Raw genomic sequence first — 24,884 nt, 5'->3', positions numbered from 1 at the left:
ACATAGTGTATTGTATAGTTGATGATGTTAGTGTTTCTTGTTAGCCAAAGCAAATGTAACATTTTAGTTCACTCATCACCATGAGGCATAAGTACTTTCATTTTTTTCTTTCTTAATAATGAACTCTCACATTTTATACAAGAATAGTGGTTCTTTTTAAAAAGTACACTTAAGAAAAATAACACAAATCAAAACTTATACTTGTGAATGTCACCTGTGATTATATGAAAATCAGTGACTTAAGACTCAGCCTTAAAATAGCTTATGTGTATATGTGTGTGCTAGTCCTGGGGTCTGAACTCAGTGGAACTGTGGCTACACACATAAAAGTTCTCAGAATAATTGGCAATGGCTGTAGCTGTCATCGCAGATATTTTTCTAAACTGTCTAGAATGTTCTTTCTTGACTGGCTTCTATCAATACAGTGACACCAGAGAAAAAGGTGTTAATTACTGATGCTTAGGGTTCATGGTATCCTTGAGTGATGCCTATCTTTTCCCAGCAGGTGGCAGCAAGTGACTATGAGAAATACTGATGCGAGCATGCATGTGAAGTACCTTGAGCTTTATCTAGGGCAACAGGAGAAAGGTAGCTTTAAGAGCATCCTGGGAATTCTGTGAAGCTGAGGTTAGGTTTTAATTTGTATTTCAAGTGAACTGCTCTTTTATTTGGTGCCCTTCAGCTGGGGAAGTGGTATGTGCTGTTTGGGCATAAACACGTTGATGGTAGAGAGGTTTTAGCTAATTAGGAGCACTCTGGCTGCAGTTTAATTTCTAATATAGTTTTCATTTGGGACACTGAAAACAGACGCTGCTTTGAACCAGCTGCTCACTGGAGAACAGATCCTTACTGGTCTCCTTCACTTTGATACCCGTCAATCACCTCAAATTCAATACATTCAACCCAAGCACAGTGGGAGGGCTCCACTCTCTCTTGGTGCCTAAAAGCCAACTGTAAGTTATCAGAGATGTTGCCAACCGGTAGACTTAAAATGACTAGCTTGAAACTTGCTATGAAGGTAGCATTTACAATAAATACATTCTAACACCACAAACCAAGGCCTTCCCCCTCTTCCAACTGAGAAACATTTACCAGCATGCCACTGATCCAAACATACTTGCTGTCTCTCTTATGATACTTTTTCCCCCCTGCCTGGCACTGGTGGCATAGGCCTATGATCCTAGTTAATGAGGAAGCTGAAATCTGAGATTGATGGTTCAAAGCCAGCCCAGGCAGAAAAGCCAGTGAGATTCTTATCTCCAGTTAACCAGCCAAAAATGAAAATATGGCGGTAGAGTGCTAGTCTTGAGCATAATAACCAAGTAAGAGTGTGAAGCCCTGAGTTTGAACCCCAGTATTGACACTCCTTCCCAAAGGAAAGAAGAATCCTCTTTTCCTAGTGTATATAACCCATCAATGCTCAAACTTGTCATCATCTCACTCTACAAAGCCCAGCTGAAACTCATCATTCAGGGACACTGGGTTCAGTCACTTTACCACTGCGTCCTTTCTCTATCTTGCTTCTGCCTTCCCAAAGCCCTTCTTTCATGTCACAGCGTTAGTCTTACTTCATTTTTCGAGTGACTAGTGTCTAGTGACGTATACTTGCTATGTGTTCCTAGAGAGCTACATACTTGCTATATCGCTCCTAGAGGGGGCCTTAACTTCTTATCCGAGACATTGTGGTGACTTTAGTGGTTGTGGTAGAACTTGGAAAGAATTAGATGCTCACCAAACAGTTGTGGCTTTGCTTATTGATGCAGAATATGTTTCCAATTCTCTTCCGTTCCACTCTCTGACCCCAACCGACCTATTCATGCTGTGTTTTACTTTTCATCTTTATTCACCATGTTATATTTCTCTCACTTTTCATCCCAACTGTAACCTTAGAGTGCTCAGAAGCCTCCTCACTCACACTCCATTGGGTGTGTATTCTTCCGCACTCAAACTCCATTGGGTGTGTATTCTTCCGCACCCACAGAGTGGCTTCTCATTTCCTTCACGTTCTTTCTCCTTTTCTTTTCGACTCTTCCCCTCTGAGTAATCTGATCTCTTCACAGTGTGGGCCTTTAAATGTGTCCACTCACTTTTCGAATTCCATTAAGGGCGGGGGGGGGGGGATGTTACTGAACTAACCCATTGTGGTTGATTTGCCCGCAAAGAGGAATGGTGGAGTTCAGGAAGGATATTCCGAGAATCTTGCCAAAGTCACTTCCTTGTCCAGACCAAACAGGAGCATGAATGATGGATAGAGATTTCGGATGTGGGACAGGCCTGAGGGGAGCAGGGCCAGTCTGGCCCAGGCTGACTTCTCTCTATTTCAAGAGGCTGTCTGTTTGGCAATCTCCCTGGAGGTGAGAGAGCTGTTTGTGCTTTGGTCCCTATCAAAGGGGCCTGCAACACCCCACTGTCGGGGGTTGTTAGCTTTCCTCATAAATCTGTGTTTGGAGAGCTATCTCTTGGGAGGGAATTTTGGTTTGACACTGGAAGAAAGCAAGCTTGGGACTTAATTGGGGAGTAAGAGATGTATCAAAGGGGAGAAGGTAACGGTCTTGAGCTGGAAAAATAGCTTGTGGAAGTGGCTTTTTGAACCCTGACATTCGCTGACTTGCTATGCCCCTCAGCCACTGTCCTTCAAGTGCTGATTCCCCCCTTAGAAACTTCTAGCCAGGTGGTGTCAGAGATTCCAGAAAGACATTTAGCAAAGAGCAATACAAGTTTTGTTGTGAGAAAACTGACTTATCAATCACCAAGAATGTATTGAGTAAACTTGTTGGTACATTTTATGTACCAAGAACAATGACAGATGCTGGGGTAGGAAGAAATACAAACAGTTGATATCTTAGGGTAGGGAGAGTTCTTAGGCTTACGCCAGTGGTTTTTAGTTATGTGAAAAGAGAGGTGAAATAAAGAGTTATAGCCGGAAACATGTTTCCAGGAGGAAAAGAATATTGGGTAGTCACAGACAGGCTTTCCCTCTGAGGCCTTGAACCTGAACATGGCTTCAAGATACTCCAACATGCTTGGGGAGGCCATGCTGAGTCATTTTTCCATTTCTGTAGCTTCCCATTTCTAATGGGTGCTTGGGTCTTTCTTTCTGTTCACTTTTCCGAGGTTTAGTAGTCCTGTTTCTGTGTTCTAACATGTTTGCATGAAGGCTTAATTTAATACATGTTTTCTAATGTTGTACAGCCATTCTTAAGAATATATTCTCCAAAGAAGCTTCCAGGTTGCTTTATTCAGCCATTCTGGAGATATTCACAATTCACAACTAACTTTTATATTCTACCTTTAAGTTCCCAGAATTCACTAGGCATGCTATTACAAATCTCAAAGTGCTTTAGAAGTCCTGTTGTTATAAAAGAGGATTTTCCTTACCAAACTATTTTCTTTTTACTTCAAGTGGCATTTTTTTTATAGTTTATCCTTTCAGTGAAGGTTTGGTTAAATCAGCATTCTGGGTGCATCAGAAGTCTGGACATGGGGTAATGATCATAGTTTCATCTCTCCCTGCATGGTTAACAGTTTCATAGTCTGTGTTCATGTGTTACCAGAGTCCTAGACTCCTGGTTACTAGGACTTGAAAGCCTCTTCCCTCCTAGAGCAATCCTATGTGGTATTCATTGTCTTATCTATCTATCTGTCTGTCTGTCTCTCTCTCTCTCTCTCTCTCTCTCTCTCTCTCTCTCTCTCTCTCTCTCTCTCTCTCTCTCTCTCTCTCCCTATAAAATCTCTTCTTTTTTTCTCTTGAGAGCTCAACATTGCATTTTAAAGAACATTGTCTATATTTTACCAAGAATTTCCATATTTATACTATCTGTAAAATATATGCACACACATTTGTGGAGTATATAGTATATCTAAAGCCTCCAGAAGTAAGTGTATACTTAACTCTTGTTATTTTACTCATTTATCCAGCTTCTCTGGTAGGGTTTTTTAACCAATGAAGATTAAAATGTGGAGATGGCAGTGGTCCACTTTCAGAGCTGTCTTCTTGTAGACCAGAAGGTGTTGGTACAATCTAAAGGAAAGAGCAAATGGCTGCATTGTATTGGTCTCACATTAAGATGTCTTTAAAATGAAGTCATTATAAGCCAGTGAAATGAGAAAAAAATTCCAAAACTATAGAATCCATCTGGTGTTGTGTTTTATTTCTATTTTTGTCCCAACCCTGTTCTTTTACCTGAGTATTTTCTATTATAAGCAGACTAGGTGTTTCAGTAATAGAAGGTGAAAAGAACAGCAATGACAAAAGAGTATTTATGGAGCCCTTCTATCAGCTATTATACATATGCCAACCATAATAAATGCTTAAGTTTGGTCCTCACATTGATTTTTATTACAGTGTTCTTTTACAGATAGGCAAATGGAAATTCAAGGAGGCTAAATTATATTCTAAGGTCATACAATTCCTTAATATAATAGGTGCAAAATTTCAATACAAGTCTTTAATAGACTAGATTTTCAAGATTTTCTTACACTATCTCTCTGAGAAGGACCGTGAGTATCAGTGAAGTTAGAGAAAAATGTTATGGATAGTTTCTTCTGTGTAAAGACTATAGAGTCATTAACTATTCCTTTGAGATGTGGAAATTTGTAAAATAATTTAACCTCCCTTCCAACTTATGTAGCTATATGTTCAGTATAATTATTCCTTAAGTGTAAGAAGTCCAGGTTTGCTACTGAACTGCAGAAGTTGACATTTAAGAGTGAAAGATCATATGAGAAAGATCATTTTGAGACTTTCTTACTCTCTTTTAAGACTTCCAGGGCAGGGAGTTCTGTCAATCTGTTTGGGCTCCGTTGCTGAGAGAGTCAGTCTGTGGCAACTGCCAGCTATTCAGTCATCTCCTAAAAATAGGACTTACTGCTTGATCATAAGTCTGTACGAGACGCTAGCCCACAGATACTATTGAAAGATGATTGATTATTTGTTATGGCTACTGCAACTAGGGCAAGCATAACACGAAAGGCTGATCTTGTCAACACTATCTTCATCTGAGTCCCTGCTCCTGGATGTCTAGTCTCCTAGACAGGCCAGAGCACCTCCACTTGCCAGCTTTCTGTCCTCAGTATTTTAGAGCAAAGTCTATTAAGGAATACAGGTTCAGCACATATAACCGGCTCAGCAATCATTTCATTCCTGGAAATAAGATCCTCTTTTTAATGGTTATGAAATAGTGGATGAATATTTACAGATTCGACAAGATGTTGTTGACATACTAAGAAATGAAAATATGATGATTAAGTAGCCCATATGGTATTTAACCATTAAAATATTAATTAGCAAATAATCTAGATGAATGCAGATAGCAACATGTAATATAATATTTTTGAGTTATTGTTTATGAACATTGAGTTTAATTTTCATTTCTTTTTTAATATATATTTTATTGTAAAGGTATTGGACAGAGGGTTTACAGTTACATGAGTAAGGTAATGAGGACATTTCCTCTTGAGCATTGTTACTTCCTCTAATAGAATCTTACTATCTGATGAAAATAGATGAACCACATATGGTGCTTAAAATGATCTAGGAATCCCATAAAAAATGAAGAGAAACAAGTAAAATAAGTTTTAGTAATATATGAGTATATTCTATGTACACAAACTCCCATAGCTGTATGGTTATGCAATTACTTGCCTGTTTATCAAATTTATATTAAACTATAAAGTCTATTCATTATAATGTATTTTTAACAATATGCTGATGCCATCTAATAGCATATATTAGTGATGTATTTTCTTTAACCCAAGATAGTATTACTTCAACATACACTAAAAATAAAAATATTTACATATTTTTCATACTTAGTCTTTGAAATTTTGATGTATTTTACACATAATCTCAACTTGGACATTACATTTTTATGAGAATCATTGAATATTGCATAGACTTCATAAAACTTAGCAGCAGGAAAAATGGATTCAAATGCCTAAGTTCTCCTAGGTCTCTACCAAACTTTTTCAATAACTGAATTAGCACTTTTTAAAAAGTTAAATGAATTAAAATTAAAGGAAAAAAATAAGTAATCTATTTACACAAGTTGCATCTCAGGCTCTTAACAGCAACTTGTCACTCCTGGCTATAGTTCTGGGTGGTACAGTGGAGAAGTATTTCCTTGCCATCTCAAACTGCATGGCCCTGACAGACCTCAGGGCCTGGCCTCTCCCACTTCTGCATGCCTGATCTGCCCAACACCATTCCTCTCTTACCAGTTCCCAGTGCCAGGCTCCCTGTGTACAAAGACCATCACTTGCTCTGTTGAGGCCTTCTCTGGCTTCCAGACAATATGGTCAGGCCAGATGGCCTTCTCTCTTAATACCTGGCCTGGAATACCACACTCAGCACTACGTATTTTCTCCATTAACCTCTGCCATGTTGGACTTTACATGATTATATCAATTTCCTTCTAGATCTGCCTGGGATTGTGTCTTATGCCAGAAATTCTCTTCAGAAGAGCACTTTATTGTGAATGGACAGCCCCTTAATATCTCCGTGAGTAGTGACTGCTTGGGAAAGTATCTTGCCCCTATGTGATAAAGAAGGGCTGAGACTGGACTTGGGGGTCAGACTCAAAAGCTTAGTCTTCATCATCAGAACATCTTTATTAAAAGTAAAAAAACCAACATTCTGTTTAAAAATGAAATATTATTGGGTGCTGGTGGCTCACACCTGTAACCCTAGCTACTGAGGAGGCTGAGATCTGAGGATTGTGGTTCAAAGCTAGCCTGGGCAAGAAAGAACTAGACTCTTTTTTGGGGTACATTTTTATTGTAAAAATGCTGTACAGAGGGGTTACAGTTACATGAGCAAAGTAATGAACATTTCCTATTAAGCATAAGACTCTTATCTGCAATTAACCACCAGAAAACTAGAAGTAGCTCTGTGGCTTAAAGTTGTAAAGCACTAGCAATTGAGTATAAAAAGCTCTGGGACAGCACTAAGTCCCTGAGTTCATCAAGCCCCAGGATGGGCAAAAAAATAAATAAATAAGAAAAAAAGAAAGAAAGAAAAAAGAAATCCTAAGTAGATCTTGGAAATGTTTTCTCTGAGATTAGGGGAGGACATACCTGAGTTTACTGTTAGAGAGAAACCATAGAAAAAGTTTTATTAATGGTAGAATCTTTGTTTTGAGATCAAATGAAAGTCTACTAGCATTCTGTAGACTGGAAACATGAATTAAATGAGACTTGTGAAAAATGGAAGACCGGGGAATGCTCCATCTTCACCAGAGAATGCCTTTAATCATTGACATCACACAACTTCCCAAGAATAGCAAGCCTAGTTACCCAATAACAAACAGGGTTACAAGTGCATATAGGAGTGAGAGAATGACATGGGAATTATTTTGCATCCTGGGAAATGAAGTGCAACTTGACTTAAAGAATTTGCTACAATCAGACAAATCAGTTGGTTTAGACAAGGCTGATTAAGCAGGAGAAAATCACAGCAGGATGGATGCAGGCCTTTCTGGGGGGAGAGTCAGAGTCCTTTTCACTGGCAGCTCAGTGCAGGACAGACAGACACCTAAGGTTCAGGACAGACAGACACCTAAGGTTCAGGACAGACAGACACCTAAGGGAGGAACCCTTGGAACACCTAGACAAAAGAGATCATCGCAGTCAAGGCACCAGGAATGGAGCTACCGAGAACACTTGGATGACACAAGATTGTGAGCAGAGCGTCTGCGCGTGAGTTCTACACTCTGAGGAGCAGCCAGTTGGAGCCATACAATGAAAGGCAAATTTCTGGCCCAGGTCACCAAGTCTGGGTTACATGAAAAGCTACTTCTGCTATACTTTTGACCCTATACTCATGCCCCATGGTATCACTCAACCATTCTCTACCACCCTTTCTATTCCTCAAATGCAAATTCCTTGCTTTTGTCTGAAAGTCTCAGGCATTCTTTGCCATTTGGCCAATGCCAAGTTTTAATTTCAACTTCTTCTTCTTCTTCTTTTTTTTTTTTTTGTTGGTTGTGGGGCTTGAACTCTGGGCCTGGGCGCTGTCCCTGCACTCTTTAGGTCAAGGTGAGCGCTCTACTGCGTGAGCCACAGTGCCATTTCTGGTTTTCTAGTGGTTTATTGGAGATAAGAGTTTCACGGACTTTCCTGCCCAGGCTGGCTTTGAACCACGATCCTCAGATCTCAGCCTCCTGAGTAGCTAGGATTACAGGTGTGCGCCACCGGTGCCCGGCTTTAACTTCTTAAACCTTTGTCTTTGGGCTTCATGCTTGAGGACACATTTTCCTCAGCAAGCATAATTTTGGGATAGGGCATCTCAGGGCTGTGTTAGTCTGGAAGTTCATGCACTGATCTTGGAGCCTGTGGGCTCTTCAGAGGCATAGGAGAATGTCTGAGTCAGAAAAAATAACCTGGCATACCTCCAAATTAACATGAGAAAACTAGACATTTGGAGGTGATAACAGTTAACCTGGAATTAAGGACTTAACCTGGGAGTTAAATGGTACCGAAAACTCGAGAATCTCATGCCTTCTATATTTTGATCGCTTCTTGGAGGAAAGCTTAAGATGAGCAGTGACTTCATTACAGATTTTGTGATTCAATCCCTTCCCCTTTGGATGATCATGTAGTCCATCCACTGTGCTTTGATTTTTTTTTCAGAGCCCCACTTTTATAAAACACTTTCTGCCTTGTGCTGGCTTGGATGTGTGACTTGCTGTAGCCAGTGGAGGTGCCATGATGTCACATGATGTCACATCCAGGAGGCAGTTGGAAGAGCAAACGTGTGATCTAGTTCTGGCTCACCTCCTTGCAGCCCCCTCCCCCTGCCCCAGCCTCAAGAATTGATAGTGGGTTTCAATAGAGTCTACATTTCTGGTTTGGTTGAATGAGAAAGGACAGAGTGCAAAGCCACAGTAACAGTATGGGAATTAAATAGTATTTTATCACAAGTCCTGAAATTTGGGGCACTGTTTGTTACCGCTGCAAAGCTGATTGACATAGGTGTTCCCAAGAAAAGCTCATGCAGCTGAGAAGGTTGTTCTCCTAGTTAGGTCATTGATCTAGTTTGCACTTTTCTTTTTTATTTTTATTTTTGGTATAAATTCATTATCGTGGCTCATGTCTAATATCCTTGCTACTCAGGAGGCTGAGATCCAGAAGATGGTAGTTTGAGGCCAGCCTGGCAGAAAAACTTCTTAGACTCCATATCCCAAAATAACCAGAAAAAAAAATGTAGGGCTCAAGGGGAGGCTCAAATGGTAGAGCACCAGCTAAGCAAGCAAGCTGAGCAAGCTTGAATTCATACCCCATAATACACACACACACACACACACACACACACACACACACACACACACACACACACACACACACACACACGATAGAAATAAAAAAAAGAAAAAGGAATAGAAAGAAAGAAAACCAGTATGTTGATTTTCTCTCAAATAGAGATTTTGCAGACCTTATCGTAACCAGAATTTTAATGGAATTAGAGAGTTAACATAAAATTAATCCTGTGCCACACATGATACATGGCCAGGAGGCCCCACATCAGAATTCTGGGAGTGAGGTATTGGAGATATTTGAATGGCCAATAAAGTTACTTATTTCTCCTTTATGACACCTTGTAGAATTTACTGACGTAGGCATTTTACATTTTTCAATTACAACTGTGACATTTTCTTATTGCCAGTTTTGCTAGAGTTTGGAATTTTTTGCAAAGTACTTTCTGCCCTTCATAAGAAATCAGTGTTAAATAAATCAACTTGTTTCCCAATGGCTTAATTTAGCACACTATTTCTTTCTGCACAGAGTGAATCTGTTCTTTCTTTCTTTTCTTAGCTCTAGACAAATGCAGTACCTTCATCTGGAAGAACATATCAGGACATTTCTGCATTTACCTATTATGTGTGTATGTGCCTCTGTTTAATCTTTCCATATATACATCATTCATCCATCCAACAAATGCTTTCCAGCTTCCTGCTTAAAGTATAAGAAAACCTATATCTTGTTCTCTTGGATTTACTATTCCTAGAAATCTCATGAAAAGACTTGTGTAGGTGGAAGGATTAATGAGTCCAAAAGGTGGACGTATAGAACCCTCCAGCAACATCCGAAGACAGGGTGGAGAGTGAGGAGCTGAGGTTGGGAGCGTGGAGATGGTCTAGACCACCAGGATTTTCTTCGTGAGCCATCTGAAGGAGTTTAGATGTTGTTCTAAACATAATTAGAAGTGATGGAGGGATGTACGTTTTAGAAAGATCATTTGCACTATTGAATAGGCAAAGTCCAATAGAGGAGTTAGGAGAAGGAGAGAGACTACTGCCAAAGTCCTGCAGAGAGACCTGGGGTCTCTCAGGAGTGTAGTTGAGTTGGTAGAGGGAGGGAGGAGAAGTAGTCACATTCAATGTGTATTTGGGACATAGAGCTAGTTGACAGATTGCCTGTGGAATGTGAGCAGAGTAAAATATCAAAGATGTCACCTAAGCTTTTGGCTTCAGTGACTGCAAACACTGTAGTGGGTTGTAACCATAACATGGGTAAGACTGGAGAAGGAACAGATTATCAAGGAAATGGGCAAGGAGACTATATATATTTGGAAGCATTGTATCTTGAGGCAAGTTGTCTGTGGTTTGTCACTTTTCTTTCTGCTATGGGCACCAGGACACTGTATGCTCCATTTAAATTTGAGGTCTGATGAACTTTGAAAGAAAAAGAATTCGTATAAGGAAGGGGTAACACTGATCAAGATATATTACTTACATAAGCTGACATGTTTGGTTAAAATCCCTTTGTACAACTACTAAAGGATTTAAAAATATTTTTAAAAAGATGACTACTCCTAAACTGACATGTTGAATTGAAACCTCTTTTGTACAACTACTTAAAGGTGAGTTTTTAAAAAAAGAGACAAAATTAAAGATCTCCTAGTTGGCAGTCTTCTGTTACGGTTTTCATTATAAAGAGGGAGAACTCTAAAGACCCAGGGGACTTCTCCACCACACTATGCAGCCAGTGAACATTTGTAGTTCTTATTTTTATTGCCTGTGCTCAATTTCTCTCTGGTGTAAGACTTGGGAAATGATGTCCTTTTGATTTTGTAAATGGAGTTTCATTGGCATCCATCTATACCTAGTTGTTGTTATGTTGTCCTTGACTCCTTCCAAACTGCACTGTCAGGGTTGAGTTGGTAGATTATAAGGGTTACAAAGGCTAAAATATGTACTATGAAGTCTTTCCTAGGAAAATGTTGCCAATCCCTGCTCTTGTGGAACCAATAGGCTACAACTTTTAACCTGCGTGCAATCAGTAAAGCTGATTCACACTCAGGATTTTGAGATTCACCTGAACTAACCCAATCTCCATTCTCTCCCATTGGCATAACTGGTTCAGTGGTGTGCACTAATCTCAGTTTGCTTAATCCATCAAAGTTTAACAATCCTGTTTGGATTCTGAGATGACAGTATGGCTCTTTGTGCTGGCTCTGGGTGCAGAAGTATGTAGGCCTGGGAGCATTGGCAGAGAGCTAGGTCAGACAGCCAAAGTTAACTTCTAAACTGAAGTTTATACAAAGCAGAAGGAGACTTCTGCAGAGACATAGAGAGGATGGGATCTTGGTGATGTATTTTGAACTTCTCTATCCTGCATCAAGGCAAGGTTCTCAGGACTTTCTTGTTAAATTCTCTTCTTCCTTAAGCAAGATTAGATGGACCTTTTTGTTTTTTGTCGGTCATGGGGGCTGAAATCTGGGCCCAGGCAGCGTTCCTCAGCTCCTCAGCTCAAGGCTAGCACCCTACCGTATGAGCCACAGCTCCACTTCCAGCTTTTTTTCTGCTTATGTGGTGCTGAGGTATTGAACCCAGGGCCTCATGCATGCACGGCAAGCACTCTACCACTGAGCCAACTTCCCAGACCCCATAGATGGACTTTTTATCTTTGTAAACTGAAGTGGATAGAAGGCTGGACCACAGTGTATGCTTTATTTGATACTGAGATAAGAAACCAATACCTCTTGACATGTCTTTCCTACAAATCATAGCTCAAATCATTCCTTTTAAGGTCTCAGATGAATGTGTATTTTAATTCATTTGCCTTTCTATAGGAATTACTCCCCCATAAACCCCTCGAGATGTTTAACACGTTCTACCTTATTTGTGTGGTTAGTTGAGGGAAAGTATTTTTGTTCTATAGATTGTAGGATCTGTAAGAGCAGAGATTACATCTTACTTGGCTTTGCAACATGACATAGTATCCTACCATAGTAAGTTGGGTGTAAGGCTTCCAATTAGAGATGAGTCAACATGGGGCAGAGTAAGGGGAATGAAAGGGAAGACCACCCTTCTCCATACCCTACTTCCTCACTTCCCTGAACTGAGAGAAGAGAAAATATTTAAATTGATGCAAGACTAAATTGATTTAGTTTGGACTGGATTCCAACAATATCTGAATATGAAAATACTGTAACAGCCAAAAACAACCCCAGTGCCATGGGATCTGACCCAAATGTTTCAAGAAATGATACTGGCAGATCTATTAAAAACATGCTTAATGTCTAGGAGTGTAACCAGGAGTTTTAGGCCAGAGGCCTAACTCGCTGGGTTCCAACGTGTCAGGTTCAACCACTCAGCCCACTGTGCCAATGAGACAAGTAGTGAAAGGCAGAGAGGAAATTTATTACCTAGCCTGGCACACCATGAGAAGAGCCAGGTAATCACTTGAGTCCATCTTCTGGCTACCGATGTGAGCACTAGATTTAAATAGAGGAAGAATTGAGACAGAAAAGAGGTATGCAGCTAGAATGGCTTAAAGCAAACACACATACAAAATGGAGACTTGAATGCTAACTGTTTTTCCTGCTTTGAATAAATGGTGGGCCTAAGAAAGAAGTCAGTACTTTCTAACAAGAGCAGTTCTGAAGTCCCCACTATAAGAGTTGGGCATAGGTTGGAAACAGAACTGTATTCTAACTGTATTCTGTCAAATTCAACTTATCCCATAAGCTGTTTATCTATTCCATTCCTGTTTGTTTTTCTATTTTCTCTTACACTTGTGGCTTTGGAATTTACATAAAAAATATCATCTCTTTTTTTTTTGTTTGTTTAGGTGTTAGCAGTACTGCCCTTGCTAAACGCTCATCGGACAGTAGCGCAACCCCAAGAAAAGGATGGTTTATCATCTTTTTCAAAGATATTTATATCTTTAAATTATCTGCTAATAACATTAGGCCTGGTCAGCTATTTTTTACAGCACACTATACACATATGTATAAGATAGTGTAATTAAATAAGCTATTTAATCTAACATATACTTGTTGGGAATCTGACACATCTAAGAAGAGTTTCTGGGCTGTCAGGAACATTCATAAGTAAAATTCATAAAGATTTAGAACAAAACTCTCAAGCAGAAGAACTTTCTGTGATAATAAAAGTACTCTAGACCAGGAATGCTCATTCTGGGAAGCTAGTGTCTTCTTGTGTTGTAACTGAGCATTTGAGATATTGTAGCCTTTGAAATTTTGTCGTAGGAGAACTGAATTTTATATTTTATCTTATTTTTTAATTTATATTTAACAAGTCTATTTAAAGACAAAGGGGATAGAGAAAGAAAGAGAGGGAGGGTGGGAAAATGCAGTCATAATATTCAAAGTATAAATAAATATGAAAATGTAGCTAGGAAAATAGAGGGGATGGGAGGGTTGAGAGCAATGGGGGAGAATTATGTAAGGAGTGACACTGATCAGCACGTATTGTACTTATACACTGACAGACTGAACTGAAACCCCATTGAATGATAAAGATAATAATAAAAAGAAATAGAATTGATATTCTAAGAAAGAAGGAGAACATGGAACAGAATACTCAATGAAAGCCAAAAAGGCATAAATAGTATGGAAGACAAAACCAGAAACAAAGAACAAGGACAACAAATAGCAACCAGCAAGTAGTGTAGATGTTAGTACAGCTATAACAAGGATTGCTTTAAGTGCCAGTGGTTTCAAAGCACCGATTAAAAGACAAGATTGTCAGAGTAGATTAAAGCCCCAAACTTAACTGTCTGTGGTCCGCAAGAAAGCCTCTTAAAATGAGTGAGATTCTGCCCTCCAAGAGTTTAGATTCAGGCAAACTAGTTTTTCCTGAGGACAATTTTGTTAAGAAAAATGGAAGGCTATGATGTGTTTAATTCTAAATGGTTACTTTCCCCCTCAAGTTGCCTGAAGCCAGAGGGAATTTTTGTCTAATGTCTAGTGTGAGGACATGGTAGAGCTCTTGGAGGTAAACATTTCCAAGACTCTCTCTGTCTCTCTGTCTCTGTCTCTGTCTCTCCCCCTCCCCGACCCCCAGTATTGTATTCAGTCTTGCAGGAATACTGAACCTGGACCATTTTTATGTAATTGGCTTTTAACCAAGTTTAAAATATTTGAATATGAGTGGAAAGGGAGGAGAAAAGTAAATAATAATGGAGATTTTCCACTTGGGTAGCAAGTACATTAATATCACTATTAATAGAAGTGTAGGATTACATGGAGTTTGAAGGAAATTATGATGCTTTCTGAGGACCAACAGACTTTCTCTATTTTTTTCCCTCCATAATCAAAGATGAGTCACCTAAGCAGGTTTAAACAGAATGACAACTAAAAGAAAAACACTCTCCACCCAAAAACACTCTTCAAGTACCTGATCCACAGACCTACTTCCCTCCTAGACACACCCAAGGCTGCTTCTAGTCAACATCTCCCAGTAGAGCCTTTTGGCTGTAGTTTCTGGCAATGGCAGCTTTCAGCAGTAGACTTCCAACAGAGGCAAGCATGCGTTGTCCTAGTAACAGGTGGTCCAGGGTTCACTCCCATTGGCTTGGGTCTTTACCAACAACTACACCACTGGGTAGAACCTCCTGCTGGCTGGTGATACTGCTCCAAATAATTACCAGCAGCTTCTGATCTCTATGGCCCTGGGATCCCATCGGCTTCTAAAAGGTTAAATGTTACCAGACTGCAATCCCAAATGTCTTCTCAGAAAAACGTTTGAGTTCCTTCAATGTTGACAGATCTCTGCTTAAGCAGCCCTCTAAGACAACTCTTCACAATTACAATGCCACACTCTTCTGTCAGTCTTTCAAATCTCCATCAGTCACTCTATAACTCCAGTAGAAACTTGTTTTGATAGAGATTTTGGACTTCTAGCTTGAGAGACTATGTTTTCTGAAGCTGGGGCCTTCTGTGTACTTGGTTACCCTGAGCAGTTTCTCTGTATGGAAAGTTGCTGAACAGCCATGTTTGAACCAGAGAGACTGTTAGGGAAGATGGAATGCTGATGAAGACTCATAACAAAAACTTTCAAAGTCAAGAATTATATGAGTGACTACAAATGTATATGTGCAACTAGGAATATGTATTCCTAGTTGCCTTTCTGACTTGGTTTTGCTGTTGTCTGAGGCCCCAAACAGGAACTGATTCTTCCAGAACTCCCATCCTCCTCAGAAGTTATCTCTTAGAGGTCCCTCTGAAAGCTAGTGACTCTTTCCCCCAAATACCCCATCTACTGAACTGCAGTGCTGACCAGTGCTACCACAAGCCGCCCTCTCTCACCACATCCTGATATTGTGACATTTATGCCAACAGAGTGCTGGGAAATGCCCCAGACCTTCAGATAACTATGTAAAATTGTCTGGTAACTCTGAGTTTAAAATTATGAATGATATGAAATACTTCCTTCACTGGGATTTATTAACCCAAATAATGACAGCATATAAAAATGCAAACGAGTTTATGAAAGAATAAAGGCCATCTTAATATAGAAAGTACTTTCTGAAATACCATGGTGAAACCCCTTGACACAATTAATATACATTAAAAAATGAAAAAATTAGAGAAAAATGACAGGAAAGTAGAACAGGTTCTGGAAGGGCAAACCAGAGAGGGTGAATGAGAATAAGGTTGAAGTCGTTTATTTGTATGTATGAAAATAGAATAATGAAATCTGTTAACATTGTTAACAGCAGAAGATAGATCTTTTTACAATATATGGCAGTCAGTTGCATAAATAGTCTGTAGCATTCTATTTTTTAAATTTTATTTTCTTGTAAAGATGCTGTACAGAGAGTATAGTTACATCAGTAAGGTAATGAGGACATTTCTTGTTGGACATTACCATTCTTATAGACAATATTCTGTACCATTCTGATAGACATCTTGGTTGTTTCCAACTTTTGCCTGGATAACACCTGCTTTGAAAAGTTTATACATGTCTTTTGCTTATTGTTTCTATGTACTAAGAAGTAAAAGTTTGTGATATTTTTGTTGTATACACATTTAGTTTTAGTAAATATGCTATAGAGATTCAAGGTTATTGTATTTATGTAAACCATACATATAATTGTACTGATAAAAACAGATAAACTTTGTTAACTTAATGAAAGTCTTTATGTATTTGTCCAATTAATTGGTGATACTCTATATTTCTTCCTAACTCTTTTTAAAGTATTTTTAAAAAACATCTTAGGTAGAAGATAGTCTACATGTCTATTACTTTGGATGCTGTATTTAGATTTGGAATCTTAGTATTTTAAGACTGTATTTTACTTTGTTTATTTTTAGTCTTAGCAACAGTCTATATATAATCAGTATGATTCATGAGGTAAAGAATAGTTATAGACTTGTGGAGAAAAATCTTCTATAAGTCTATTTCTGGCATGTAGAAATGGAATAAGAGAATACATTGAATAAACAATAAGCACATGAATTCTGTAGAAATTGTGTGTTATGTATACTCCTTGGAACATGGGACAGTTAAGACATACAGTTACATAGCAGTTGGAATAGTGAAGTCATTGATTTATTTACTTACCTTATATTTATTTATTTATTTATATTTTAGAAACCGTTTATCAAAACTTCAAATCATAGAAAACTTCAATAATTTTGGTATACTTTGCTGTTTTTTTAAAATGAGGAAAGGAGCTATTCATTTTTTAAAAAACCCTCTTTCTGATTACAAACTAAAAAGTATGCTCATTTCCTAAAATTTGGAAAAGCACAGAAAATTAGTAAAAAAAAAAAAAAAGCTGATTTTAAACTGGCCATCAAGAAATTAAAAAAAAAACTGATTAAAAGGTTGATTTTGTTTTCAAAACCATCTCTAGGTTTTGTCTGGACTTTGTACAGGCCAACTCCATCTCTTACAACAACCATGAGATATGTAGTGTACCACAAAACTGACACAGACATCACCATAGACTAATTTGCATTTTGTGTCTACAACTCACAGGTGCTGAAGTTAGTACTTTATTTATTTTTTATTTATTTTTGTCAGTCCTGGGGCTTGAACTCAGGGCCTGGTCACCGTCCGTGAGCTTCTTTTGCTCAAGGCTAATGTTCTACTACTTGAGCCACACCACCACTTCTGGCTTCTGTTTATGTGATACTGAGGAATCGAACCCAGGGCTTCGTGCATATTAAGCAAGCACTCTACCACTAAGCCACATTCCCAGTCCTTTATTTAATTTCTTTAAAGAGGTATATTAGCCATAGCTTTGGCGGTTAGAGTTCAGACTGGGTAGATCCATCTTGTCAGCCTCTGATGAGTGCCTCCTGGCTTCCTCACCACATGGGGGGTGGCCTCATGGGATGAAGAACCGAGCCGCAAGGGGAAGAGATCAGTCCTAGGAACAAAAAGGATCCTAGGCCACGCTTGTTATTTTTGTGACAACTCACTCGTGGGAAGTAACAAGTTTGCATGACCCCTGCATTGGTGTCTTCTAAGAGCAATGTCTCCAGTGACCTTACCACTTTCTACTAGACCTCACATTTTAACAAGTTGCAAGAAGTAAAAGTTACTAAGAAGTAACTCTAGTGGTCCTCTGGTAGCTTCCAGAGCACAAAACTTGGGCAACACACTGAAATTATGTCTAAAGCATAGCCATGATAATGACATGAGGTAGGTTTTTTTCATAAGCATCATTATTGTCTATAGAATATAAGCATGGGCTTATATTCTATAGACAAACTACTATTCTTCTTATGGATGTTCACTTGGTGTTCATCTTTAGTAGAGCTGAGTATGTATGTGTGCATGTATGTATATATATATATTATTTATATTATATATTACATATGTAATTTTTTTCTATGTGATACAGGTTTTTTTTTTTTTGGTCAATCATTGGGCCTGAACTCTGGGTCTGGGCGCTGTCCCTCAGTTCTTCAGCTCAAGGCTAATGCTCTACCACTTGAGCCACAGCGCCACTTCTGGCTTTTTCTGCTTATGTGATGCTGGGGAATCGAACCCAGGGCCTCATGCATGCAAGGCATGCATATTAAGCAAGCACTCTACCACTGAGCCACCTTCCCAGACCTGTGGTACAGGTTTTATCCCCCATTTTTATGGAATTTGGCTTTAATAACTTAATTTTCTTTTTCTTTTTTTTCTTTTCTTTTCTTTTTTTTTTTTTGGTTGTTGGGCCTGGGCGTTGTCCCTCAGTTCTTCAGCTCAAGGTTGGCATGCTACCACTTGAGCCACAATGCCACTTTCAGCTTTTTCTGCTTATGTAGTGCTGAGGAATTGAACCCAGGGCCTCATGCACGCAAGTCAAGCACTTTACCACTGAGCCACCTTGCCAGCCCCTTAATTTTCATTTTTCTTTTTTTCAAATTCTTTATTGTGATGAGTTACAAATTCCCCAAATTTCACAGTATTGTGGGATAGTGATGCTTAGTTAAAGTCACAAACACATTCTAACTTTCCTGGAGCAAATTGTCTATCATGGTCTATAACATTTATGAGTTCTATGAGCTTTGCAATGCAGTTATTTCTTTCACATTGGGTGATATGTACATTTCTTTTGTTTTGCATAGCATCAGTTGTTCCCTCTTTCCCACTCATTCCTTCCCTCCCATTGCTGTCATTGAGTTGCTTAGTTCATTTTGATCAATGTCCAGTGCATCTGATGGGTCCCGCTGTTGTATGTTTTTCCCCGATTCTCTCTAGTTCTGTGTCGTCCTCCTGGTTTCCCTCCCGTGTGCACATATATACCATATATGTGATCAGCAGCATGGGGTTATTTGGTAGTGATTCAACCAGATGAGTGGGAGTCCTTTGTTTCTTAAATCTTGTTAATTTTGTCTTATCACCTTACATTTTGGATTTAACATCCACTTATCAGGGAGACCATGTGCCGTTTTTCTCTTTGCTCTTGGCTTACCTCACTCAACATGATTTCTTCTAGCTCCATCCATCTTCCTGCAAATGCCATTATTTTGTCCTTTCTAATGGCTGCATAATATTCCATTGTGTATAGATACCACAATTTTTGGATCCATTCATCTGTGGTGGGACATCTGGGTTGTTTCTATATCCTAGCTATTGTGAACAGTAGCCCCTTAATTTTTTTACTTTATATGAAATGAGTTTTTCTGATCCTTTGTTCAGGAAAAGGTATGAGGAGCTTTTCTAAATTGACAGAGATCCCTCTTATGTCATTTTCATGTGATATTAATACAATAGTTGTCTAGTTGTTGTTATTATACTAGGTTTTGAACTTAAAGACTTGAACTTGGTTGGCTTGCTTGAGTAGCTAGTGGTCTCCCACTTGAGCTGGTCTCCAGACCAGTTTTTTTTGCTGGTTATTTTGGGGATGGAGTCTCATGGACTTTTCTGCCTGAACTGGTTTCAAACAATGATCCACTGACTCTCTTCCTCTTGAGTAGGTACGATTACAGTCATGAACCACTAGCACCCAGCTACTTGTGTTTTTGAACTTCTGTCCTCCCCATGTTGGTTAGTCTCTATCATCCCTGACCTGTCTAGTTTTGTTTCTGCTTTTGCCTTCTGGATTCGAAAAAAGCCCTAGATTGTGAGCACTGGTGGACTGACCCCAACAACTACCCCATTTCAGCACAATCCTCAAACAGACTGTCTGTGTTTCTAATGGACATTGCTGGCTCCTTTTGAGCGCTCCTAAAAAACATCAGAACCCTTCGCTTTGTTTCTTTGCTTTTTCCCACACACATGCTGACATAGTGCAGGCTTGCTAGAGGCAGATGATTTGTCTTCATTCATATCTTGAGGGTCAAGAGGTGTCTTGTCTCTAATTTTGGTACAAATATTGCTCATGGGAGTTTGATTATGCAATCGATTTACTCTGTTTTGATGTGGGAATTCAGGAAATCCAAAATGTATCCTTGCACTGTGGCTTCTCTTTTTCCAGAATTTGCTCATTCCTTTTAGAAGTTAGGATTATTTACTATGGCCTTTCCATCTTTGCGTCTAGGAACCAATTGACAGAAAGGAAGTGTAAACTAAAACTGCACTGTGTATACGTATGCATGTGCGAGCATATATGAGTGTTTAATTTGTAGAGGTGGGGTGCTACTGCTGAGAGTGTTGCTGTATATGTATGCGTGTATATCTTAAAAGCCCAATGCTGTGACCAGAAATATTGTTTGCATATTACATACGGAAGGTCTTCCTTTTGGTCTGTGTATGGCCACTATTTGTAGAACTAGTCTTTATTTTCAGTCCTATGTTTTATCCTGGAATGACTACAATACTAATTACCCCAGGACAGATTACATTGTCTGCAGCTATTTTCCTCCCCCTACAATACACAGCTAGTTTCTGGCAAACAAATGGGCTTTTAGTTGCCCTTGGAGTGTTTCCTTCATTTACCAATTATTTGGGTTCACTTTTCAACGTATTGCTTCTTCATCAGGACTCTTGAACAATCTCATGTTATTGATTATAACAATTTCACGCTATCAATTATATGGGCAAAATATATTGATTTTGAGATCGGATAAAACCAAAGACTTGGAAATATAGAGGAATTGCTTTTAAGTGAAGACAAATTTTTATTAGTGTTAATGAATGGATAATTGGCTTCTCTTTTTTTGTTATCATTTGTTATTATTACCATGGCAACTGCAAATACAATTGGGTAAAATAAGACCTTAAATGACTCCATTTTAATATATGTCATTGTGTACTTTTCACTTTTAATATTAGATATTGAAATTCAGATATAGACTCACAGTATGGAATAGAGATTAAGAAATTAAACCATTTTCCATATGTAAGGTAGGTAGGTTTTTGATATGAAGGATCAGAGATTAACAAGGGCCAGAGAGGTAGTACATGTAGAAAGGGCCAAGTATGATGACCACAGGAACTAGTAAAGGCTGAAGTATTCTATTAAATTTGACAGGTTCATCAACTACTTTGAAAGATAATAAAAATGCCTTTGTATTCAATATAGTGCATGTATCTGCAAGCCTATGATATTTGATGCAGAATAAAGTATGTGTATGTAAAATGGATTGATAAAGCAATTGAGTAGTATAGATGATTAAAGGTATTTAGACTCTTATCGGTAAATTATCTTAAGAAACCCTAACTTCCCCTTTGTACTCAAGAGAACTCAGAAATGTTTGTAAGGAAAAAACAACCAAACCCTTTGTAGAAAAAATATATACTTTATTTTCAACTAGAAAGGTGCAAACATGTAACTTTTGGTCACACTCTCAACCAACAAAACTGTCAAAAACCAGTCATAGTCAAGGTAGAAATAAATGCTTCCAGGTAGAAATCTGACCAGATATACAGGTCCAGCCATTTTTCAGTAAAGGCCATTTGTTCACTAAAAGTGAAGCTACCACATTTCCTAGCTAGAAATCTTTTCAAAGGCTATCACTGCCTTGCGGTCCTCAAACCATCTGCTTTGATGGACTGTCAACTCTTAAGTGATTACAATTTCCATTTGAGTATCCACTTTAGGCTTTGAATTATCAGACAAATTTCACATCCTATTTATGGTGTTCAGAATTTCAGGCTAACATTTGAAATATCCAAGCATTAGGAACAAAAAGGCACAAACAATTTTAAATTAACTTAGATAACTGTACAAATATATATATATATATCCACAATATTCACAATATCAATAAAAAATCTGGCTTGTTACAGGCAAATTAATTTACCACAAGCTGTCCAGTCTAATAGACAGGATTCTGATTCCTGACCACAGTCATTCAAATCAGAATGTCAGAGCTGCATCTACTGTGCTGACTTACAGAACAAGTTGACCCAGCCTCATGAGAGTGGAGAACACACATCCTGGTTGTTGCTAAAGCTGCATGCAAGTGTATATGCATGCTATAACATACCTCCTCTATCCCACTCCAAATCCCATGCACACTTCTCCTTTGAGATAGCATCTGTGATGCTACTAGACAGCTACTGATATCTCCACTGCTCCCGTAGCCATTCCTCAGTATACATTCTGGCCCTGTGTGCTACTGTAGTCCCACACTGTCAAGTCTTAACTATCTTCAAACCAGTGTCTGGGGTTGATGTACTATTTGTATGACATGGCACAATATTTTGAATTTGGTGGGATATTTTTTTCCCCCAGCAGTTAGAAAAAAAATTAAAAATAGATTTAAATTAACTGGTGCTACTGAAATCATTTGTTTTTACAGAAACATGAGATGTGAATCAGTTCAAGTGATGGTCTAAAGAGTTCATGTCTCTCACTGTCTGGCTTTAGGCCATGTCTCCATACATCTTCCTGTAGTACAGTGACTCAAAGATATCATTGTCTCCGGGGCAGTTGTAATGGCAGGCACAGGTTTTGATGAACATCATGTTCTTCTTCATGGTCTCACCATCTGGACACTTGAACTCCACAGGTAGGGTGGTGGTTCTGTGAGGCGTGCAGCACCGGCCATCTGTGCAAACTCCGCAGAACTTAGCCCGGTATGCCTTCACGCTGGTGCAGCCTGAGAGCTCAAACTTGACAGGCTTGGAGATTTTAGGGGTCCGGATGCACTTCTTGCCCTTCTAAGGAAGAGAAAAGGACAAAAGAAACATTAATTACTACCAAGGGAGTGGCTTTCCTCAGTCCTGCTCTCTTCTAGGCTTTAGTTGTCTGACTTCTGTTTATATTTTGAGGAGAGAAACTCTTGAGTTTAGTCTGCCAGTTTTCCCAAAATAGCCACGGCCTCCGCTGGAATGTCTTGAATTAACTAACACTGTGGAGGATTTTTGTCGTGGAAAATTGACAATTCTGATTACACAATGTCTCATTTCAGCACAACAGCACCATACTTAAGATTATTTTTGGAGATAACAAGGCTATAATAACAAAGATGGGAAAAGAGACCTAACTTTGGTTCCACTCCCTATCCTTCCAAGACAAGGAGTTCGGAGGAAGGGAATCTACACGTACCTTAATGTTCTCCTCCAGGTCCACTTCGCAAGGCCTGACCATACAGAGGCGGCTCTGCTTCTCCAGTCTGCAGAAGGCGTTGTCATTGGTCACGCGGGTGGAGATGCCCATGCCACAGGTCTTGGAGCAGGCACTCCACTCTGTGGTCTGGACCAGGCAGTTGGCTCGCATCATAGTTGGGTCTGGGCCGAATGTGTCTTCCAGTCGGTAGGCTGTGTGAGAACCGAGCATACAAACAGTAGGTTAAATAAAATATAAAAAAAAAGAGCTGGGATAAGACCATTTCTCTCTTCCCTTGGCAGGGTTGGAACCCAGCCCTGGGAGTGGGAGTGAAAGACAACATTGACTTCTAGAGGAAAGCCTCCACTTACCAGCCAGGGCTGGGCCAACCACGGTGTGATCTTTGGGCTCGTCACAGACCCACTCCTCGCAGCATTTTCCAGGCAGCTTGACCCTTCTGGGGAAGGGGCAGTCAGGGCTGGGCAGGCGGACGTCCATGCTGCACAGGGGCACGCAGCCCACCGCCCCATCCAGGCAGGTGCATTGGTATTTGCAGCTGCTCTGGAAAGACTCTCCACTCCGGTACACGGTCCCGCCGAAGACGCAGGGGGCACCATCTTTGGCTGTAGGAGAGGGAGACCAAGGGGAGGGCGGAGAGGTCAGACCCAGAGTCCCCAGGCTCCAAGCACAGCCATGAGCGTGAGGGAGGAAGCGGAGGGCGCACCGCTAGTGGCAGTGACCAGGATGGGGTGTGTGGGGCGGGGGAATGGTGCAGGGGTAGCGGGGAGGGGTGGGCTCACCGGTACACACGCCGATCTTGCGATTGACTGGGGAGCCGAAGTCACAGAAGAGACCCTTGTGCGGGTCGCAGGGGTCGCGCTCGGTGCACAGCTCGCCCAGTTGCTTGGCGCAGACGCGGCAGCAGCCGCAGCCGTCCAGCACGAGACTCACGCCGGCGGGGCAGCTCGGGGCCGGGCCCGCCAGGCACTGGCACTGCCCGCCGCAGTCCTGGCTAGCGGCCGGCTGCAGAGACAGACAGAGGGAGGCGGGGAGGGACGGTCAGCGGGCGCGCTCTCTCTCTCGCAGGCCGGTGGCCGGGCGCACGCCCTCTCCACCTCGCCCAGCGATCTCCACCCCCCGACGGCTGCCAGAGGTGGCCTGGAAAGTGGGGGGAGGGGGGGGCTCACCTGGCTGCAGAGCGCTAGGAGGAGCGCGAAGGCGAAGCGCACGGGGCCCGTGCCGGTGGCTGTCATGGTGGGGATGGGCGGCGGGAAGGCAGGGGCGATCGGTGGGGGCCGAGTCCGGAGGGCCGAGGGGCTCTGCGGGTGGAGAGGTGGGTGCAGGACCGGCGGGGCGGGCTGCGGCGGGCTGTCTCCGGGCTGTCTTGGCTGTCTGTCGGCCGGGGTGGCTGCCGTCGGGCTGGAAGCGATGGGATGGATGCTGGGTGGCGGTGTTCGGAGCGGAGCTGCTCGGGCTGCCTCTTCTCAGCGGGGAAGAGTTGTGGGAGCTGGGCGGGCGGCGCAGCTCTTATACGCTCCCGGCGGCCCGGGCTCGCCAATGAGCTGAATGGAGTCCTACACAAACAGGAACATTCCTCGCATTCCTCCCCGCCTTCCTGCCCCATCAACTCACACCGGATTGATCCTGACCCCTTGACACTCAGCATTCCTCCGTCTGCAAAAGCTGGCACACTTCAG

At 40.7% G+C, this 24,884-nt stretch overlaps 1 protein-coding gene and 1 non-coding gene across 2 annotated transcripts; both read right to left on the bottom strand.

Annotated features, from left to right (window-relative positions):
* Positions 1-13,028: 13,028 nt before the first annotated feature.
* LOC138819550 (U4atac minor spliceosomal RNA) lies at positions 13,029-13,137 on the bottom strand. The gene has a single exon (XR_011369476.1). It is a non-coding gene; the product is annotated as a U4atac minor spliceosomal RNA (small nuclear RNA).
* An 8,276-nt stretch (positions 13,138-21,413) lies between these two features.
* Positions 21,414-24,681, bottom strand: Ccn2 (cellular communication network factor 2). Its single transcript, XM_070011033.1, has 5 exons — positions 24,375-24,681; positions 23,988-24,210; positions 23,559-23,810; positions 23,188-23,399; positions 21,414-22,799 (listed from the first exon to the last, which is right to left on the bottom strand). Exons 1-5 carry the CDS (start codon positions 24,438-24,440, stop codon positions 22,503-22,505), a joined length of 1,050 nt encoding a protein of 349 aa, XP_069867134.1. The 5' UTR covers positions 24,441-24,681; the 3' UTR covers positions 21,414-22,502.
* Positions 24,682-24,884: the final 203 nt, after the last annotated feature.

This window comes from Dipodomys merriami, unplaced genomic scaffold, assembly GCF_024711535.1.
Source record: "Dipodomys merriami isolate MVZ:Mamm:240054 unplaced genomic scaffold, mDipMer1.0.p SCAF_8, whole genome shotgun sequence".
Taxonomy (NCBI): domain Eukaryota; kingdom Metazoa; phylum Chordata; class Mammalia; order Rodentia; family Heteromyidae; genus Dipodomys; species Dipodomys merriami.
This window is presented reverse-complemented; position numbering and strand designations above follow the sequence as displayed.